The sequence below is a fragment of the Trachurus japonicus genome, chromosome 19 (genome assembly GCF_045865225.1).
Source record: "Trachurus japonicus isolate A0001 chromosome 19, Traja_1.0".
Taxonomy (NCBI): domain Eukaryota; kingdom Metazoa; phylum Chordata; class Actinopteri; order Carangiformes; family Carangidae; genus Trachurus; species Trachurus japonicus.
Window position 1 is genome coordinate 22,838,635 of NC_140925.1, and position 22,608 is coordinate 22,861,242.

Consider the following 22,608-nt stretch of genomic DNA (forward strand, 5'->3'; position numbering starts at 1 on the left):
ATATCTGTACACACATACACACTAGTATAAACGCAGTGATCCCAGGGGATTTGCACTCTACATTTCTTAATAATCTTCCTCAGGCTGGTTCCGGCACAAGACGTAGCTGCTTTTGTTTTCTGTTTATCCCAAATTACACTGCCCTTTAAAGATTTGAAGATTTAATGGGTGGATACGCACCTACAGAATGGAGCATGATGTAGCTGTTCACACATCGTTAGCTTTCCTTGAATTGAGGTTCTTTGCACGTCTACTCTATGAAGGTTTCAGACACATTACTGCACATTAACGCTGATTCACGGCCTTACCCTCTCACACTTATGTGCCGCATAATAGGAAACTGTAAAAAGTCACAAAGCATGAGAACATTGTCGTTTTTCGCAATAAGAACATTGTGTCGAATCACTTGATAAAAACTCACACCTGCATTATCAGTCTTGTTTTCTGCTATTCTTAGTTACTATTAATCACTTTAATAAAGTATGCAGCTGCTTGGTGATCATATTTAGAATAAGATGATTGTTACTGTATATTTTATCTCTAATCCTAGCTCTTATTCTTGTGAGCAACTGTTAGATAGTTATAGATAGTTAGTTCACCCAAAATTCAAATTTCTCATTATCTACTCACCCTCATGTGGACTAAGGGCTGGGAGAAGTTTCAGAGTCCTCTGTGGCTTCTCTGAGTTACTGCGGGGCTCCGTGCAGCACTGTATGTCCACATGATGGTTGTGAATGGTGCTCACTTTTCTTTGTCCAAAAAGACACACCAAAAAACATCCAAATACCTCCATAGTGCTCGTCTGTAATGTCCGTCTTGTATTGAAGCCCTGACATGAGAAATTGTTCTGAAAAAAATTATTTGCGATTTGCGCCGGCGTCAGTGCAAATCGCGCAAGATTTGGACAGACCAGGAAGAGCAGTGCTGGGAGCTTCCGCTACAAACAAGCTTAAAATATAGATTTTTTTTTTTTTTTTTTTCCGGAACAATTTCTCATGTCGGGGCTTCAATACAAGAGGGACATTACAGACGAGCAGTATGGAGGTATTTGGGTGTTTTTTGGTGTGTCTTTCTGAACGAAGAAAAGTGAGCCCCATTCTCAACCATCATATGGACATGCAGTGCTGCACGGAGCCCCGCTGTAACTCAGAGAAGGCACGGAGGACTCGACCTTAGTCGACATGAGGGTGAGTAGATAATGAAAGATAATGAAATTTGAATTTTGGGTGAACTATCCCTTTAATGAGTTCCCAGATCTGTTGCATGTTTAGGGACTTAATGAAAATGATCAGCAGTGGCCAGAAAACCGTTCGAATGGCTGGTACCAAATATCTAATATCAGTTTTCGATCATAAAATGTATTTAAAAAAGAAAAGGAAAAAAAAGTTACACCTTGAAGGAGAGATAAAGACAGGCTTCAAAAGAAAATATTCATTATAATGTGGAGGGCTTTCTTTTTTTGTAATGTAATAGTATTTTTGTACACTCCCTTACTTTACTGCATCATACTAAATTCACAACTGAAGAGCGTCATATTCATATTCAGAATGCTCAACATGTCCTTGACTTGAAAAGGCCCCAAACTGGAGGTGTCTCAGCAGCTCAGTGTTTTTTTTGCGACGCTCTCTGTCTCCCCCTGCAGGCAGGTGCTGGTTGTACTTTCACAGCTGGAAGGAAACGCTGGATTCTCCATCACCCACCGCCTGGCTCACCGCAAGGCCGCCCAGGCCTCTCTGGGAGACTGGACCCCGACTAAAGCCACCCACAGCCCGCAGCTGACCCCGGACATTGACGGCCTGCACCGGCCCAGGCCGCTATGACCACCGCCCAATTCCCCCTTGTACATACACAGACTCCAATCCAATGAACTGTCAAGACCACTGGAAAAAAGCAGGCCAGGGTGGTCGAGTGTCGTGTGCAGCCCTAAAAAAAAAAAAAAACACAGAGAAAGATGTGTATTTGTGTGTCTTTTTATTGGATGAACACACACCTGAATGTAAAGCATGAATGGGCAGCATTTCTGTGCTCTCTTCCTAATGCTCCATAAATGCTGAAGTTTTCATCCGGCCCTCACACGCCCTGTCCCCCTTGCCAAGTGGATGTGCCATGTCAGGATGAAATGAGGGAAGACGTACTCGCAAAACAATGATTCACCAGGATCCACTTCAGACTACTTTAAATTCTGGAGAGATTTTTCTTCTTTTTTTTTTTTTTGGTACAAGCGCTGTATGTGGAACAGATGTCAGCCCTCGCTTTCGTTCGCTTGGAGATGAACCCGCTTTCAAAAATGTGCTTCACAAAAGCTGTAAGGGTGGAGTGCTGTAACTACTGAGCCATTTGCCGGCCCACAACCTATGAGCCAATCACCTGCAACGATCAGACACCACCACCACCATCACCCTTCACGTCGCGCACAAAGACAGCTAACAAAGGGGGGACACTTCAGGCCCTCAACATGGTACTCAATGAGCCAAACCCAACTCCACCTTTTACTCATTTTTTAAATTTTATTTTACACAGTACACCTGTCTGTATCAGTCTTATGTGTTTTATACATGACCCTTGTTGCCGTCTCGCTGTCCATATTTGTGTTGTTTTTTGTTTTTTTTGCAGTCGTAGAAAAAGCCATCATTCATCAGTACTGTGCGTCTCCACCTTCCATTGTCACAGCAGTGCTGTCTAGTGCTCTTCTTGCTCAGGACCAAAACTCATGATTTGTGTAGTAAAAAGCCAGATGAAGCGAAAAAACCTCAAGCTGATTGGATGGCAGGTGGACGGTAGCTGGAATAGCATCTTTCTGTATCGCCGTTGTTTGTCACCACTTACCGGCTGCGCTGCGGTGTAGAAAAGTATTGTTGTGATTGAGGAGGTTTTTATCTTGAAAAGCACCGGCACATAATAGAATTCTCATCCTGGTGCTTTGATAGACAACCAAACTGTTTCTGTTTCCCCCCCCCCACAGAGAAACAACCACTGATTTTCCTCTTTCTTTTGCTTTCTTATTCATTTTCACTCAGCCTGTGTTAGGGGTTTTAAGCGGTGGGGGTGAGCGATCACATGATCAGCTTCAGGCGCGCTGCCTTTTCCACATCCAACTGAGCAATTTAGTTTACATCTGAACACGAGACATCACAGAGAGTGGATTAATGTCGCGTCTTGCATCCTTGTGATTGTGACTGATTCCTTTTTTTCGGTACAGATGGTCAATGAGTATTTGTCCATCCCCCCCCCCCCCCACACACACACACACACACACACACTTGAGCCGTTTGCCAGCATGTCGATTTCCACTGTAGTGTACTTAGGGAGTGCTAGAGGAGCTACTGGCTGTTTGAACAGTCAGTTTGCCATAGGGGAGTTCTTAAGAGGAGCCGCTGAGTTTACTCTGGGAGGTCAGGGACCACTTTTGTTTGCTTGGGTGCAGCACGAGCATCTGGGCCGTCCTCCCACAAGAATACACCGACAGCACATTAGCGACAGCACAGAGTCCTCGCGTAATAACAAATTACCATTTTGTCATAGCGCACAAACACAGAACTAGAGAGAGAAGAAACCCCTGAGACGTGTTGTGACACAGAAAATAGTTTAGCTTTTCTCTGCATGGTTTATAAGGATGTTGTTTTTGTTTTTTTTGTCCACGGCTTTTAAGGCCCTGCCCACTCCTTCTTTTCACTTTCTCCCCTGTCAAAGCCATCTTTCCTCTGTCACTAAGAATCTCTCACTCCTCACCATGGCAACATGCTGTAGATGTTTTATCATTGAGAGTGGGGGAACTAATGCGGTACTATAGTCACAAGTTGATGTCTTACTATTTTGTAGTGAAATGGGAAAAACTTGAAAGCTGATAAGCAAAATCCCTGGAGGGAGTTCGTTCGTTCGGTGAATAATTTTCTTTTATTTGGTTGGAAAAATTAATTCTTCACATCCACACGCTTCTGAGTCAGAATATTGTTCCTCGGTGAGATGATTCAGCTCAGCGACCTTTAGTCAAACAAGTGCATCATCTCATGAGCGTCGTCCCCGCTGAGGGTCGACGGCAGCACCGTGTCCACGTTCACCACGTCTTCAGGACACTCTTGCGAGATAAACTACCACAGCACTGACGTTTCTCTTCTAGAAACCTTGAGCTGAAATAAAGTGTAAATATGTTTTCCAAAGAAACGATGTGTAATGACCACTTTTCAGACTGTCTGTTTGTCCTGTGAGTGAGTGAGTGAGTGCGTGTGTGTGTGTCGCCGCAGCCGAGCAGCTGTCGAGTATAGCGTCTAATTTATTTGTGTAAGTGATTTGCAGGCCTGTTGTCTAATGAATACTGTTGATTACTGAGCTGATGAATGACAGATAAAGGAATGTGATGTGTTAAGGCTTTAGTTTGAGCCCAGAGGGGATTAGCTTGATGGGGAATGAAATCTGCACTGAAACACCTGCAAAGACGAGGCACCTCAGAATTCAGTGTCACTGCTGGATCACTTTACATTCACATGAGATTTTTTTTGTTTGTTTTTTTTTAAACTCTTTTTGTCATAAATGTCATTTTTGGCTCTTGCTTGTGTCCTGTGAGCCCACTCCTCTTTCTGTGAAGCAATAGTGGGGACTCTTGTTGTGCTTCAGGTGCGCCCCCTGCTGCTGAAGAGGCTGCAGACCAGGGAGAACCTGGTCCTTGACAGAGCAACCAACACAACGCCTTCTTTTCTCTCCTCTCCTCTCCTTTGTCTGGTTTCCTCCTTGTAAATTGTACAGACTGCAAACGTAAGCCACACAAACTATTATAAAAAAAATGGAGAAAAAAAATCTTCTGACCCTTTTAAAGTTGTAAAAAAAAAATAAAAGTATGATAGTAGAAACAAAAGAAGAAACCTAATGCTGAAAAAATGGATCTCTGATGAATGTGAGATATATTTTATTGATCTTTTCTGGGGGAGGGATATGAATATATGTGTACAAACATATGTATGTTTAATTTTCAATCTCAGGTTCCAATGGACCAAATAAATTTTTTTAAATTAAAAACTAATGTTTGTCATTATTAAAAACCAAATGTTTCCCGCATTCGATTTTCCATCTATTATACAGTAACAAAGAGTGTGTGACTCACAGAATGGACCTGACAAAGAGACCTGTCGAATCTAAATGAGTTTAGATTTCTCTTCTGTTCAGACTCTTGCACTTGATGAATAAAAAGAGGAAGTCAAAGCTTTCAAGCTGCCGATATTTAAGAAGAAAAACAGTGGGATGAAAGGATAACTCATTTACATATCAAACGTGGTTTTTCATCTGCACATGCACTTGTTTACTGCACTTCTATTGATTCCAGAAATTTCAAACGCTTCGTTCCCTGACCAGTGATGTGCATCTTCTCATCCTAGGACGGTGTGTCTTCGAGGTACATGTCACACTGGGGGTGTTTGTGTGTGTGTGTGTGTGTGTCCACTCCCTGCTTGAGTCTCCACCTCTTCTCCCAAACCTCCCCCCACCTTTTCCCTCCACTACACCCCACCCATCTTTTTCTAAAAATGTACTTTCCTCTTCAGCCCCTAACCATCTCCCCCACCCCATCCAGCTCCCTCCTCCTCCCCTCTTCCTCCTCCTCCCTGACCTCAGATGTCAGGAGCGCCCCACAGCCCTAAACCCACCCTTCTCTTACTTTGCTGTGGTCTTGAAAACTTACCCCCACAGAGCCAGAGACACTGTGGAGGCTCCACGAGGTGTCCACGTCCAGCATAAGGACCTGTCAATCACTTTCTTCAGTCCTGTTTTCAAGGAAACAAGAAAACCCAGAACCATCTAGAAGCCACTCACACACTCTGCTCGTCTGGAACCAAAAGGTACGACTGCTAAAATATCTGTGATAACGCTTTGGCCAGATAGTCACTGTGTGCATGCTTAAAAAAACACACACACACACACACAAAAAAAACCCAGTCCTGGTCAGATATGTGAGGAGAGAAAAAGCAAAGACCTGCCCTCCTGTGAGAAATCTCTTATGTCTCCCTGGTGCTCTGTAGATACCAAGGAACTAATTAGATATAGACCTTTCAATTTTGTCTGCAGACATGATAAGACCAAAATCATTCCCCTGCAACAATTAGTATGAAATTGAAAAGATACCAAGTTTTCTGAAAGTAGAGTGGAAGTTTTCATGTTAAAGTGGAGAAGTGGAGTGAGGGGTAGCGTGAGTAGCAAGAAAAGTGTTTATTGTGCAAGTACCCGAGCTAAGAATAGTGTTTTACTGCTCTGAGTCTGTGAGCTGTGTGAACGTAATTGCACTTTGGCAGCTTTTCGTGGCCAGGTTAAGTAGCTGGCTGCTGCTGCACTGTAGAGACAGACAGGTTCATCACAGGGAGTAGAAAAAGGAAATCACAGACACTTGATTTAAATGGAATACATCATATTTATTGTAACATACTTACTACAACGTGAGTCTAAACAGTTTAGAAAGACTGGAGGAGACATGTGAGCTACAGATGTGTGTGCTGCCACCACTACCACCACTAGATGATCACATTTCTCTCCCCTCTTTATTTTCCCACTTGTCAACCCAAGTGAATAAATAATGTGACCTGCAAGTACTGTAGGGCTGCTCGGCTGCATAGAGGGACGTGAGGTTTTTTTTTTTTTGTCAAGGGCAGAAATGTTGTGACGCAGCCGGAGGAACATGCCTGATGAGGCCTCTGCTTGTCTGAGGTTTGAGGGGTGATCCTCATGTGTGAGTCTTTCTGTCATCAGGGCATCAGGCTGGAGTGTATTTTAAAGCACAGAAACCAAGCCGGCTGTAGTCCACACCACAGCATCTGTTGAGAAATGATACCTACAGTATAGCTGCCCTGAAGATTAGCACAACGTAGACTAGGAAGGAATCTGTGCTGTCTGTTTGTTTATGTATAGAACATTTCACTGTTGCTTGAAAAAAAAAAGAAAGAAAAATCACATATGCTTGAAAGTTTTGACAGTGTGTACTTGTTGTAGTGTTATCATCCGCACTGAAATAGCTTTTGTGGGGCCCTGGCAGCAGTCGCACATTATCAAGAGCAGCATTTCAAACCCTGTCTGGAATCATCTAAAAAGCAGACAAAATCTTTGTTGTGTCAGTGCGTCGTGTTACCCGGTTGTCAGGGTGCATACTACGCATGCCTCTGTGTGTGTGTGTGGATGTGTGTGTGGGGCTTGGAGCTGCACTCCCTCCCACTGAAGTCCATGTTTCCAGCTCTGCTTTTTGTCAGACTGACTTTGGGTGCAGGAGGGGTGGGATGGGACAGGGTGGGCGTCCCTGTCTCTGCCACTGTCTCTCTGTCCCTCACCACCCACTGTCTCTGCTTTGTATCTGTCAGTCATCTGTCAGTTTGAACTGACGGTGGTGAGGGGTGTGTGTGTGTGTGTGTGTGTGTGTGTGTGTTGTTTCAGGTATCGGGTCCAGTTCCATGACAAACACCAAAACACTGCATGACATTTTCATAATACTCTGTGACAGGATTAGCAACTCTGAAATGTAATCATCGCAACAATTGCTGTTGCCATGACTGTAAGGTAAACTGTGAAAACATGGCACAGTAATCTACCAGGAATGTGCACTTGCACATATTTGACTGGTCAGTGCAGCACCGGACCAGAGAACACTGACTTACAGGCTGAAGGCTCACATTTTGTTGGGTTGTTTTTAAGGCTCTGATTGCATCCAGCATCACTAACGTCTGTGGTTAGAGATGTGCTTTGTTGGACCACTACAGTAACCAAAAACCAACAATGGTGTCACAGTGTCCTCTACATACAGTACCAGCAGCAGGGCTTGTTTTTAATGTGTAATTCTTTTCATAGAGGAAAGAAAAGGCGACAATATGGCGTCCCAGATCCCAGCGCTGCCTCAGTCCTACACTCCAGGGACTGAAAGCGTCTTTTCTGACCTGTCCGCCTTTTTCTCGCTGGAATCCAACGTGCCCGGGCTCTCCAAGGTGATTCTCAACAAGCTCAACATGAAGGACTATGGACAGTACAGGTAAAAAACTGATCAGAAACTGATGTTATACTCATCACTGCTTCACTTTCACAACACCCACACTTTGACTTTTTTCTATTCATACTTTATACTTGAGAGTAACACATACAAATCAAAAACCCTGAAAAATACAAAGAGAAAAAATAAAGCAAACTTAACCAAAAAACAGCAACGACAAAAAAAAAAAAACATTGACATATTTCATAACAATATGACATAGAGGGAGGATATACAGTGCATGTTCTAGTTAAGTATTCATTTCATTGTCAGAAAGCATCTTTTATTAACACTCTGATTTGTTAATGTGTCACAAATGATTGGTTACTTTTTCATGTAGTCAGATTTCATGACTTCATTTGTTTCACTAACACAGGGATGCTCTGGAGGGAAAGAACAATGGGATCTCATTTCGCAACTACAAGGAGATGTTCCAGAAGATGGAGGAGACCTTTAAGTTCTGCACCGGCTGCAACAAGCTGCCTGAACATCTCGGCGAAGGACAGACCCTGAAACGCTGTGTGAAGTGAGTGCAAAGCCTCGAGTGCTCACTCATGTACTTGCTTAGGTGTTAGTGGTCTGTGGTGCTCGATTTATAATATTTCGAGCATTAACACTGATTAATGTTAATCATTGTTGACAATCTGAACATTTTATGCCACTGAAAACCTACACCGTTCTCAGTTCAGCTCTATCATCACCCGGTGAGGACATTGACATTTTGACATTGCTGCCCAATATCTGTTAAGCACTTCCCATTGCCATTGTATCAGGCGGCAGGATGATAGGCCACCAAGGTGTGGACAGCTCTACAGAGGTGGACAATGGCCAGTGGCAAATATAGCTAAGTCCCCTGACTGTGATTCATTTCTCTGCAGCATATTAAGAGCAGCTTAATGTAGTTTATAGTGTCACAACACCACAGAGTGTAATTCAAGGAGTGTGTTGAGAGTAAAGAGAGGGATAATATGCTCCATATTTGCAAGGGTCTTGTTGTTATTGCACCTCTTTTTCTTTTTTTCCCTTATTTCTTTTTTGCTCTGGCTGTTCTGCTTCCCTGTTGCTCTGTTTATCTCATTTTCTCTCTCACGCTGATTCACATACATACACGCACTAGCACACACACACACTCTTGCATGTGCATCCCCTTCAAATTCTCAGCTGTCACTGCCTCTCGCAAAAGTTACCACCAGTAGCAGCCGTGAAAAAGCCGAATCGCTGACAAGTGAAACCCTACAAAGTGTTGACATCTGAGAATCAGGCACCGATTGTCCAACTGCATCTGGTGACTTTTCATTACATTCTCAATTTTCTTTCTGATTGATTTGACCTCGTTTATTACACTTGAGGCCAACACATCTCTGAAAAAGTGTTATACATTTACCTTTCGGAGCAACCTCTAATTCTCACCTTGTTTTGATTCCTTTGTCCACTTGTAAGCCTCATTTGGAGGACCAGTGCGTCCTGGGTGCACCAAGGTAGAACACATTGGCTGATAAATGATTTTATGTAAATGTGGTTGCCTCTAAGGCTGCAAATGATTGCAAGGTAAAGTAATACAGCTTCCCAAAGCACCAACTGGCACTGGCTGTTGGACCTCTAATCCAACACATTACCTCACCACCTAAACTGTAGGCGACACAGGGTACATACAAAGAGGTCATATACTCAGTAATAAATTCCAGCATCTGACAGTCATAGATGTTTTCACCAGCTGTCATCTAAAAAAGGACAGAAACTGTGTTCAGTGTCACGAGTTTGAGGTTTTATAAGGTCAAGTATAACGATGGGTTTTAGGTAGATGTAGGATGGTATTTAGGCTACATCCTGGCACAAACAATAGTCTATTAATAAAGAAGGCATCTTGATATAATGTTACAGATGATGCAGAGCTAACATGAAGATGCTAACATACTTGTATGGCATTGCAAGTTGCAAGTTCATGTTCAACACCTTAGTTACACACATTAGTTTAGCATGCTAGCATTCTAATATTTGCTAATAGGCTAGAAATGGGATCCTTTCCAGGTGTTTGGTTGTGAACTGACTTATTGAATAAACTTGAAATATGACCTGGTGCTAAATAAAGTCAGCTCTCATCACCATTCACAGTACCTCTAAGTAGCTATCTCAAGGAAATTTTAAATCGAAAGCAACTGGACTTAGTTATTTGTCCAGGAAGACGTTTGACCTCTCATCCAAGAGGCTTCATCAGTTCATGTACGCATCTGACCAGGCTGGGACTGGTCCAGCTATCTGGTGTGGAGATCCAGGTATTTAACCTCTGCGAGGTTGTGGGCGCTAACAAAGTCAAAACCAACTTTCCACCAACAACTGTCACTCTAACGACTGTCGTTGGCACATGGAGCACAAAGGGTTCCAGCGACATCATCCCGCCCTCCCAGAGGTTAAATACCTGGATCTCCACACCAGATAGTTAGACCAGTCCCAGCCTGGTCAAATGCTACATGAACTGATGAAGCCTCTTGGATGAGAGGTGAAACGTCTTCCTAGACAAATAACCAAGTCCAGTTGCTTTCGATTTAAAATTTCCTTGAGATAGCCTAACTATGACCTGGACGAATGAGAATATTCACAGGCTCTAAGTTGAACTTTTATGGCTTTCATAGCTAATTTCCCACTTTGCTTTGTCTTCTTATCGTTCTCTCACAGATGCTTGAATGTGTACTACTGCGCTAAGGACTGTCAGAAAAAAGACTGGCCTCAGCATAAAAAGGTCTGCAAGTCGCTGCGTCTGGTGGCCATTGACAGACTAGTGGAATGGCTGATGTTCACCGGTGAGAAATGAAAAGGCGGCGACATTTGAATTAAAATGCCTGAACAGCTGTTTGAGTTCACAAAACAGAGAAATCACGCTAATGAGATGGTATAATTTTAAAGCTGAGCTGCAGAGATTGAATGCCTGAGAGACAAAAAGTGACAGAAAGACGCTTTGCAACACTGGTGTAATTTTGAAATTTTAATTAAAGTTCCTCATCCTTTGAATTTCTCTGATTGCTTTTCAAGCACAATCTAAACTTGGCAGGTACAATCAACACTCATCTGTACCTTCAGTTTTGTGTCGCATAAAACCATCAATGTTGTACCTACCACCCACACAGGAGAACTTCCATTATCCACGGAGAAGTGGTCCAAGTCAGTTGCTGAGGTGAAGAACTGGGACGACTGGCTCCCCATGCAGGGAGACCTCAATCCACGCCTGGACGCCATTTTGTCCAGTGCCAGCATGACGGCCCTTTGGAAAAACGCCAACAGACCACGGCCAGATGATGCCGACCTGCGACAGTCCTTATGGCGCCTTCAGAGCGAGTTCCTCTCTCGTGTTCTCGCCGTTGGGATGGCCGTCCAACACTACGGCCTGGATCCATACGCAAAACCCCTAACTATTCACCTAGCAGGGGCATCCCACAATGAGACCATGGGAGCCAGACTGACTGACTATGATGAGCTGAGCCACATGTTCCCCGGACACCAGGGCATAGAGATAGTCATGGTTGGACCAGAAGTGGTGGACGGCCCCATCATGAGGCCTCCTCTTAGAGCCTTTGGTCCCAGACAGAGGGTCTACATCAGCGCCTACAAAGCCCTCTACCACCAGTTCTGGGAGGATGTGGTGGAGAAGGAGGAGGCAGCCAAACCAGACCTGGTGGTTGGATTTCATCCTGGTATGTAATGTATACAACACAGAGCCATGCTGGAGATCTGTGATTGTACACACTCAGAGATCTTGAGACAGGCCTGGCTGATAGATGCCTTTCATTTAAAATCAATTAGCAATGACCAGAATAATCCCCCCATCTATAAATAGAAAAGTTGAAGTGGTCAGAACCGGTGACTTCTCTGCCTTCATGCTTGTCTGACAGTAACCTCTCTCAGAGAACACAACAAGTAGGACACATATAACTCACTACATCGGGCCTATTCATTAGTGCCAGGCTTTTATTGGGGATTTGGGTAATTAATGGGAGCAGCTGGGAAAGAGTTTGGCTTCTGATGCTGGACTCAGCATAATGTCGGTAAGCTGCCCTTTTGGAAGGGGAGTCTCACTCCACCCCCTCGGATTCACTCAGGCACACATTGCATGCCATGGTCATCACTGATTTAAAACAACTTCTTCAGCCCTGTCCTGTTTTCACTCAAAGTACAAACAACACTGAGACCTATATAACAAATAATGTTTTCTGAGTTATAGATAAATGTAATACTTATGTGGCACAACACAATTTTTCCCACTGCATGAAAAAATGCATATACAGTATTATAATATAAATAAATATATAAATAGTGTCCATCCTCTTGTCCACCCTCACAAACAACCATCTCTTTAAAGTGGCACTATAACCCTACACCTCCTAAGCACTTGTGCTGAATCACATCTCTGACCCTTTAACCTGCAAAGCAGCAGTAAAGCCCCGACCCGACTGCACCACTATCCCCTGGCTCAGTTGTCACTGCAACCACTGCCGGCCCCACTGGAGCTAAATATACATTAGTCAGTCATCCTGTAAGTAAACTGTTGGAGTGTCTGCATCTTGACTGCAATGCTGGCAGAGCACCGCATTATAACATTGTCTAAGTGATAGCGGAGCAGGCAGCAAGATGAAAGGAATAAAAAAAGGAATGTGTGTGTCTGTGTGTGAGGAGGCTTGACCTTAGACAGTAAGAGAGGGTGGTGTCATCCGCAAACCACTGACAACAGGTGCCTCAAAGAACACAAGCACAACCTCCAGATCACCAGGCTGTAAAATGGATTTTCAAAGCTGTAAAATACAGTTTGAAACAAAGAAAATCGACATCAATAACAGAACTTAACCTACCATATGGTCCAGACTGTTGATATAAGCAATGAGTGCAGTCATTAAAAGTAAGACACTCTTCGTCACCTTATCCCCTGAAGGTATCAACGTCTAAATGCTCACTCCCTGTTAAATGTTTTACTGTGACGAGGAGCGTAACCTCAGGGATGTTCATATCATAGCGTGCATTATTCACATCAAATCCTCTCTTTCCACAGTCTGAGTTCCCTGGGAAGACGCGGCAGGCGATGAATAACATGATACCATCTGTGTGCCAGTATCACAGGCCCGACAATTCTCTAGCCTCCGTGGCATGCTCTGAGAGCCTCCAGCAGACACACACAGCCAGCGCAGCCATCAGGATGCATGTTACAGAGCAGCTGAAGCTGTAACAGATTCATAGCTCTCTCTCTCTCCCACCCATACTTTTTCTTAGTGCAGATTGAATTTTAATCTGTGATTACGTCTTTCTCTCAGGCAGACTAATAATGTGAGACGTTATTGATCAGCATTGGGGGAAATTCTCTCTTTGCTGCTCTCCTGGTTTTGTCTCACACAAGGACACTTAAGCTGGATGGATTTACAGTATTTGCTGCCACGGTGGCTTGAACCTCAGTCATCTGTTTGAAGGATGAGCCAATCACCAAACTGCTGTTCAGAAAAAAACAAACATACTATGACATAAACCAGAGTTGGGGGGAAAGTGACATCTGTCAGTTAATATGCTGTCGGATTATCTGCCCAACCCATCTTGAATATATCCAGACTGCTGCACTGGATTGTCTATCTCAGCGTGTGTGTGTGTGTGTGTGTGTGTGAGAGACTGTCACACATATTCAGTCTGCACTGTGAGAGTTTGAGCAAGACCAGTAATGGAGGTAGACGAGATCAACCTGTTTGGAGCCAGATTACCTTTGTCATATTGACTGATAATTAGACGCTATGCAAAACACTGTCAGTGACACGTCCTGAGGGAGATGTATTAAGAGAAAGACGTGTGCAGCCGGAGACTAATGAAGTGTAATCCATTCGATCTTCACCTCACTGGGGGAAAATCACCTGACCTGCTGTCTGTCAGTCTGTGTGGGAACAGGCAGCTCAGTAGAAGAGCTTTTTAGAGTCAGGAAAGGCCGGGTGATGTCACATTCTGCCATGCACCAATCAGGATTTAATGATAACAACAACAACAACAACAACAACAAAAGCAATAATAATCATAATCATTATAAACTTTATTTATAGAGTGTGACATACCTTCAGCTTAAAGTTTTTTTTGTTTGTTTTGATTTTTTTTTTGTTGGTCTTTTATGCCTTTAATTGAATGACATGCAGCAAGGTGCCGCCGGGGGAATCGAACCAAGGCTGCTGCAGCACGGACTATATTGACTAGTGTTTTTCAACCTTGGGGTCGGGACCCCACTTGGGGTCGCCTGGAATTCAAATAGGGTCGCCTGAAATGTCTGATAATTGATTAAAAAAATTACTGATAAAAATATTCTTTTAACTAATTATTATTCTTTTAAAACTGATTATTAAAAACACCACACACAACTGTATTCTATACTTTCACTTTCTCGAATATAAAGTTAAAATAAAATGCAGCATATAAAAATATCTGAGCTGATGCATGATTGACGGCCACGATCACATGACTGCGCGTGATCGGGGGTCGGCAGAAATGTTTGATGTCAAAATGGGGGCACAAGCCAAAAAAGGTTGGGAACCACTGATATATACTCTGTATATGGGGCACCTGCTCAGCCCAGTGAGCTATACCACTCCCCGGCTTAAAGGATTTATATATGTTTGTTTTTTTAGGTATGCATCAGAAAAATCAATCATAGCAATAATAATGTCAATAGACAGTTAAAGCAATAATAGAAGTAATACTGTAATGAAATCATCAAGAAGATAAAATCAGGAAATCTGAAATAATATTAGCCAATGAAGTAATCATTTAAAAGTGAGATCATAAAAATAAGTCAAAACAAAACAAAACATTATCTGATGTGGGTCTGTGTGTGTGTATTTAACCCAGGGTTCCACGCTAACCAGGGTCTGCTGGAGGGATGGCTGCCCACACTGCTGCTGCTCAGGGACTACAACATCCCCGCCTTCTTCACCATGTACAGGTTAGTCACATAAATCAAAACATTTCACATTTTATTATAGAGATAATAAGATCCTTTCCCTTTGAGCAGTAGTGATTGAATATCTGAGTCTCTTTGTGCTGGAGGTCCTCGTTAACTCACTCTATACCATCTGCTATCATAAGTCATTCATATACAACCCGTTTACTGCATCCCTTGTTTTTTGTCCTAGTATATCATTTGTAGTCTTCCTGACTCCATCACCACAGTCCTCAGTCCTGATGCAGTGGTTATTACCCACAGCCCAGATAACACAACTCCTTCCACACTTCACACTTGCCTCCCTCTGGTGGCAAATATCTGTTTCCTGTTTGTTTTTTTATGCTGCGGGCGTTCTCTGCAAAGCTCCCCCATGTGAAAGAGCAGAGTTATTGATGTGCCTCTCTTTCTCTTCTGCTGATGCTGTTCCTCTATAATTTCTCTCAAGCTGTTTTCTTGTAGACGGATGTTGGGATAAGTCTGTGAAGAGGTGCTTAGATTATAGTCTCTCACCTGGAGTCTCACAAGGACCATGAGGTTAAAGTTGCTTAATTAACCGACTCCTGCGCCATCTCTTTGTCCTTGCAGCGAGATGGAGCTCAAGTCCTCGCTGCAGATCCTGCTGGAGTTGGAGATGCACATCAGAGACAGTGGATCCAGTCCGTTCAGCTCACAGAAACCAGAGCAGGTCATGTCCTCCCCCAACAGCGCCCTGGTCTACTGCAACTCTCACTACATCTGTTTCCAAGGGCTGCTGCCACGGGAAGACTTTGAGGAGCCAAACCCCGACAGTTAAGAGGTTGTCACAAAGAATCAGAGCCTGTTTGTTACCCCCTCTTTAAAGATTTGGTTTTCAATATAGGATTTTGGGAACTTCCTGGGGAACTTGAGGGGTTTCCTGTACCCTCTCGGAGATGGTCACGTGTGCAGCTAATTGGAGTTTAGATTCTGATTTTTGGGAGCAGAGAGCATTTTTCATAGTGAAAAACGGGCCTTCACTGCTGCAATAGTGTCCTTTTGACTTCAGATATTAATAATGAATGAGTCAGATTCCAAAAATCATTCAAAGCTCATCTAATGGCACCTGAGGGCACCGGCAGGGGGACAAAGGTTTGTACATCATCGGTGCCCTGCGGTGACATGGATGTTGGATACAAAGGGTCACCGCTGTACAAACCTAATGAGACCAAAATGAGCTCAGTCTTCATTTGATGGTTTCCTGTAATTTTCTCCGCAGCTAGAATCTATTCACAATTTTTACAATAGCTGCATGACTCATATCATATGCATGCTAATGTAACATATGATCTAAAATAAGTCTTCAATAAATCATGTGTGCCGCAGAGCCTGTATCTTCATTTTTGTTTTAGCTATTTTGTTTCCTTCATTCATTGTTCTGTTCGATCATCACTGTAATTGTCCTCTTGAAAAGACAACATAATAATTTCTTTATTTGCCCAGTGAAGACTCAATTATTGTCCCAAATTCTTACAATAAAAAAGGTAGCTATGTGTGACAGCTATTTTCAGTTGTATTCAGGGTGGATATTAGGCTATCATTGTATTATAAAACACTGCATTAACTGATTAGATATTACCATGACATAAGTAATCGCCTGATTTGACATATTTCTTAACATAACCCAACATTATTTGCTTCACTAATTCCAGGCCAGGAATTTTGCCTCTGTTGCAGATATAAATATAACACTTTAACAAAGATCACAAAACTACTCACAACAGCTAAAGCAGTTTTCCTTTTTGGGACATGATCTACTGTCACCGACTCCAACTTCCAATTAAAAAGAGAAATAACCTCCAATAAAGAAATAATGTAAATTAAAACATTTAGGTAATATTTTGATTTGAAGTTACTCTGTTTTATAGATCATCATCTTATCACATTGATCACACCATATTAAAAGATATGTTGTAAGTAAAGATATATCAACAAAAAAATCATTAATTTTCATTACCATTTGGTCAAAGAAAGATGAATGGTGAACTATGACATATTAATCTGCAAAGTTGAATCATAACATAACTCATAGCCATTACATCTCTGTGCATGTGCTTCTTGTTTAGATTCATTAGTGGCTCCTGAAACAATGTGACACTGTCCTCTAGTGGATGATGGTGGTACAAATTAAAGTAGTACAGTTTGTGCCTGAACAGTTGGGCTCAGAAACATTAGAGGTCAGGGGTCATGTCCTGGTGGGCTAGCATTATAATTATTTCCACAGAGCTCATATTTTAATAAAAAGCCATTATGCTTTGGCTTGAATCATATGTACATGGGTTTATCTTGCCTTTTTAACCTCTGTCTATATTTAGAAACAGTGTGAATGTAATTTTTGCTGGAGTGCAGCTCTTGTAAAGTCTGGAATGGTCTGGAGTTGTCAGAGCCTGCTAGAAGGGAGAGCACAGGTGCTATATCTGGCAGCAGTGTCAGCCCCCACCCAGACTGCTCAGATAACAAACCAGAGGAACTGCAGAGGAAGAAACAGCGAAGCCTGTCTGAAGCTCAGAAATGACAGAATCAGAAAAGTAAGTTGGTTTTACTTCCTTTACCCCGCTTTTTGATAATGGAGAACATTCCCAAATTTACATTTGCCACCTCCTGACACCATGCGTCTGAAGCCACGCACAGTGAGAACAGAGCAGCCCGGTGCTTGTTAACTGTGACAGCATGACATTTGAATGGTATTTTGAGCACAGGCATGCCACCACAGACAGTTACATTACTTGTGCTCCCTGTTGTTATTCGCTGTTTTATTTTCTGGGATGTTGATGACTATCAAAGTTTATGAACTCCATCAATATGGGCTATATATATTTTATTGTAGAGCCGTCCCTGAGGCCAAAGCCAAGGGTAAACCTATGGCCTTCCGCTCTCAAAAAGAAATGTTCCAGAAGATGGAGGAGTCCTATAAAGTCTGTGCATGTTGTGAAAAACTGCCCAGTCAGCTTTCCAACCCACAGAACCTGAAGCGGTGTGCAAGGTAAAAACTTCATCCAAGTTAACCTCCACATTACTCTCTCATCAAAGTTACTGTAGGAATATAGTATAAGAGAGTATGGATATCTTACTTTTTGTCCTCTCTGCACAGATGTCTCAATGTGTATTACTGCTGTAAAGACTGTCAGAAGGGCGACTGGCCCAAACACAAAAAGTTCTGCTCACAGCTGCGTCTGGCTGCCATCGACAGAGTTGTGGAGTGGCTTCTGTTCAAAGGTAAAATGTTCACACAAGCAGAGAAATCAAGAAGAAGTCAAATATTCCAAGAGATGAATGGAGAAATGTGCATAAAAGGATAGATACCAACATTTACATGACTGAACTAATTAAATGTATATTTTTTTATCATCAGGAGAGCTTCCATTCCCCACAGATAAATGGTCAAAGCCCGAGTCAGATATTAAAGGTTGGGATGACTGGCTCACCATGCAGATAGATCTCACCGCTCGGCTTGATCCCATTTTGAACGGTGAAAACATGAAAGGCCTGTGGTCCGACGCCGGCAGGCCGCGACCTGATGATGATGACCTGAGGCAGTCGCTGTGGAGGGTCTGCAGTGAGTTCTTCTCCAGGCCCATGACCATCGCCTGGGGGATGAGGCTGTTCGGCCTTAAGCCTTATTCCAAACCTCTCACCATTCACCTAGTGGGAGCAGGACAGACTGAGACACTGGGAGCCAGACTGACTGACTATGATGAGCTGAACCGCATGTTCCCCGGGCACCAGGGAATCGAGATAGTTATGGTGGGACCGGAGGTGCTGGACGGCCCCATTGTGAGGCCTCCTCTTAGAGCGTTTGGCCCCAGGCAGAGGGTCTACATCAGCGCCTACAAGGGCCTGTACCACCAGTTCTGGGAAGAGCTGGTGGAGAAAGATGAAGCAGCCAAACCAGATCTGGTGGTTGGATTTAATCCTGGTGAGGTGGTCCCCAACACACAAAGATAGATTATTAAATGTTAGGATTTTCTATAAGGAGCAAATAACCATCTTTTGACTTTTAGTCTGTATTGTTTCCACTGTGCCCAGCAGGACTTCTATCTAATATATTTTCTTATGTGAAGGTTTTGATGCCAGTCAGGGCCTGGAGGACGGCTGGCTGCCAACGCTGCTGCTGCTCAGGGATTATGAGATTCCTGCACTTTTCACTGCTCTAAAGTGAGTATTGGAGACTGGCAGTCACACACACAGTTAATATGTTTTCCCAGAATTAGATATAGATACCTAAACTTAAAGGAATAGTTCACTCAAAATTGAAATTTCACTCATTATCTACTCACCCTCATGTTGACTAAGGACTGGGAGAAGTTTCAGAGTTATCCGTGGCTTCTCTGAGTTACAGGGGGTCTCGGCGTAGCAGTGCATGTCCATATAACGGTTGCAAATGGATACCAACTGTCTTCGTAACAAAAAGACACACCAAAAAACATCCAAATAGCTCCATGCTGCTTGTATGTAATGTCCGTCTTGTATTGAAACCTCGAAATGCGAAATTGTTCCGAAAAAAAATTAAATAAATCTATATTTCAAGCTTGTTTGTAATGGCAGCTCCTCTTCCTGGTCCGTCCAATTTGGACGGGTGGGTGAGTAGATAATGAGTGCAATTAGATTTTTGGGTGAACTATTCTTTTAAAAAAGTAATAGTAATAGTAATTCACTACAATATTTGAAGTTTAAGTGCATATTTTCTTGTATTTGTATGTCAACGAAACTTGACATATCTCAAATATTCATATATTCATACTGATATTAGAAAATCAATCATTTTAATAGGTTGTATTTTTCACCTGTGGCACATATGATTTGCATTACTGTAATACACAAGTGATTGAAAGTATGCAAATATCCTCAGTGTGGTATGTCCACTGTTCCCCAAGCTGGCTCTCTATCCTCTTACCACTCTCTTATCTTCGAGAGTGAACACTGACCAATGCCTCCTGTCCTCTGTCCACAGTGAGACCGAGATGACCTACTCCCTTCAGATCCTGCTGGAGCTGGAGATGGACATGAAGGGAAGCGGAGCCAACCCCTTCTCATCGCTGAAGCCAGAGGTGGTTGGCTCGTCTCCCAACAAGGCTCCTGTCTTCTGCAACTCCCACTACTTCTGTTTCCAGGGCCTGCTGGAGACGGTGGAGTTTGAGGAGCCGGAGGAGGCCTGAAGAAGCCTTGAACATCTGGAACTCTGATTTTCTGGACCATAAAGTATTGTTTTTATAACCCTGTATTTTCTGTTGTTGTAATCACTTGGAAAATAGTCATAAGCAATGTATAAGTACCATTTTACGTGCCAATACATACAGCTAACAGTTTTGGCTCTGACATTTGCATTCACTATCTTAGTTTCATGCCATGCAACTGCCAGAGGTGTTTGAACATTTGAATATACTGGTTCTGAACTGTTGTGGCGTTTGCAGACAGGCAATAAAACTTTGTAGAACTAGTCAAACATCAGGTTCACTCTGTTTAGATAGTCCGTCTACGGCGTTTACAGAGTGTATGTGACATTTTACTAATCTTCAATGAACGTTGGCGAGCTGAACTCATGTTCAACAACGCCTTTATTCATCCAATAACTTCACATCTACTGATATAATGACTTCAAAAACAAAACAAAACAAATTAATTACAAGAGACTGTCTCATCTGTAATGATTAAACCACAGTAGTTTTTCCTTTATTTTAAAGACATATTTTTTTCCCCTGAGAATAAAAAGGCACTCGTTCATAATGAAGCTATATATATACAGTATTCATCTCTTCTTAACATGTCAGAATCAAAGTAAACAGCTAGAATTAATAATATAACATATATCATATATCACATATCACATAAAAACAAATAAATATTTGACTTGATTTGGAGATAAATTAATGTTACAGTGCAGCACAGTACAAATACACATCTGCTGTTTCTTAAACACTTTCCCAATGTACCTCAAAGTAAGGAAATAAAATGATGCATCTAAATCAAATCAGTGTTTTCTCCAAACGTGAGTCATGTCTGCACTTCTAACGAGATCTGATGGATAAAACCAGGTCTACAATGTAAAGGACCAGGTTGATCATAGCTCCAATGGAAACAGTGTTAAGGTCAGTGTAGGAGCACTTCTGACAGATGTAGGGATTGTAACGGGAACGTTTATAACCAAAGACGAGCCAAAGAATGATGGCCAGCACGTACAGTATCACTGCCACGACGTTGAACACAAGCTCCATCAGACTGAGCCCAAATGAGAGGAGACACTGCAGCAGCTTGATTAGGTTGAGAACTATGATGACCACGGTGACCAGGAGGCAAAGAGCAAACACAATGACGCTGCACATCATCCAGGGAGGACGATAGAACCATTCACCATTCACAAAGTGGTCCGTGGCAGCAGTGATGATGATACAAGCTGTGAAAGCCTCTGCAGTACGGAGAACTCCTCTCAGGCTGGACATGTAGCCGCTCGGACACTTCATTTTTTGCATCACAGCATCAATGAGGAAGACGACAGTGGCGGCCACGGTGAAGATGAAGCACATGATGCTGCTGATGCAGGTGAGGCAGACGAAAACAGCCGCAAAGATCAAGGTGGCAGAGGTGATCATGGCGGTGCAGAGGATGGTGAAACCGCAGCTCAGGTCGGCCCAGTTGGGAAGGAAGGCAGCCAGGAGGAGGTGCCACATTTTGGCCTCCATCACAAGCAGGACCAGAGGCACAACGATGCAGAAAACCCAGACAAACTCACACCACACGCCCCAGGGACTCACCATCCTGCCCCGGAAGATGACGATAATGAGAGCCAGGGCACTGAATATTATTTCCAGTAAGCGTAAAATGGCTGAGAAGCTCTTGAAAGGGCCACACATGATGCTCAGTTCTGTACTTCCAGATCTTGAAATCGAACCGTAGAGAATCCTTAGATGCCTGCACCATAGACGAGCTCTCCTTGGTGCTACTTCATCAGCAACAATGACCACATGCTGCTGCTCTATTGAGACGTGACCATGTGTCACTTCCACATTTCCTTGTATTCAAATTTCATTGTGCAGGAATCGTTCTTTGGCCTGTGAATATTCTCATTTGTCCAGGTCATAGTTATCTCAAGGAAATTTAAATTGAATGCAACTGGACTTGGTTATTTGTCTAGGAAGACGTTGAGATATCTTTGGACTCTTGTGTGTTTTATGTGTACGCTGGGATAGTAGACGGACTGCTTTTCAAACCTTCAGTGATATATCTGGTTAAAACAATTCAAAATATATTACCAGTTAGTGAAATGCTTAAAATCTGGTAAATAAACTACACTTTCTTTCTTGTTTTTCCTATTTGTCATGTTTGTTTTCTCCTTCTTAGATCAAATTAATTCTACAGGTTTTTGTTAAAGTGCCTTTCAATTGAATTAAATGGAAAATTGTATATCAACAAACCGGTGGCCCTTTACTGCATGTCATTCCCCCCTCTCTCTGTCTCCCCATTTCTAATTAAAGCCATGAAAGACACCCAAAAAAGCAAAAAAACAAAAACAAAACAAAACACAGACATACACACTACCTCTCTGTCTCTATCACATATGTTTCTATTATTTTAAACCTTTTTAGCCTGGTAGTGAAAATATCAGGACACAAATAGGAGCATCACTTCAGAGCATCTTTATTCCCGCTGCACACTTCATCTG

General features: G+C 42.8%; 4 protein-coding genes across 5 annotated transcripts in view; 3 read left to right on the forward strand and 1 right to left on the reverse strand.

Moving 5' to 3' along the window:
• Positions 1 to 5,010, forward strand: part of capn15 (calpain 15) — a 43,318-nt gene extending 38,308 nt beyond the window's left edge. For both annotated transcript variants that reach the window (XM_085762453.1, XM_085762452.1), the window contains exon 12: positions 1,643 to 5,010. In XM_085762453.1, coding sequence (XP_085618579.1) covers positions 1,643 to 1,820 — 178 coding nt within the window. In that variant the 3' untranslated portion in view covers positions 1,821 to 5,010. The remainder of the gene's footprint in view (positions 1 to 1,642) is intronic.
• A 670-nt stretch (positions 5,011 to 5,680) lies between these two features.
• Positions 5,681 to 17,047, forward strand: mss51 (MSS51 mitochondrial translational activator). Its single transcript, XM_085760952.1, has 7 exons — positions 5,681 to 5,825; positions 7,813 to 7,990; positions 8,364 to 8,513; positions 10,661 to 10,785; positions 11,110 to 11,673; positions 14,843 to 14,936; positions 15,522 to 17,047. The coding sequence occupies exons 2-7, from the start codon at positions 7,833 to 7,835 to the stop codon at positions 15,727 to 15,729; spliced, it is 1,299 nt and encodes a 432-aa protein (XP_085617078.1). The 5' UTR covers positions 5,681 to 5,825; positions 7,813 to 7,832; the 3' UTR covers positions 15,730 to 17,047.
• Positions 17,048 to 17,193: 146 nt separating this feature from the next.
• LOC146968045 (putative protein MSS51 homolog, mitochondrial) lies at positions 17,194 to 20,394 on the forward strand. The gene is made up of 6 exons (XM_085760953.1): positions 17,194 to 17,479; positions 17,779 to 17,934; positions 18,043 to 18,167; positions 18,304 to 18,867; positions 19,013 to 19,106; positions 19,903 to 20,394. Exons 1-6 carry the CDS (start codon positions 17,463 to 17,465, stop codon positions 20,105 to 20,107), a joined length of 1,161 nt encoding a protein of 386 aa, XP_085617079.1. The 5' UTR covers positions 17,194 to 17,462; the 3' UTR covers positions 20,108 to 20,394.
• Positions 20,395 to 20,880: 486 nt separating this feature from the next.
• On the reverse strand, positions 20,881 to 21,869 carry LOC146968046 (myeloid-associated differentiation marker-like protein 2). Its single transcript, XM_085760954.1, has one exon. The coding sequence runs from the start codon at positions 21,797 to 21,799 to the stop codon at positions 20,957 to 20,959; it is 843 nt and encodes a 280-aa protein (XP_085617080.1). The 5' UTR covers positions 21,800 to 21,869; the 3' UTR covers positions 20,881 to 20,956.
• Positions 21,870 to 22,608: the final 739 nt, after the last annotated feature.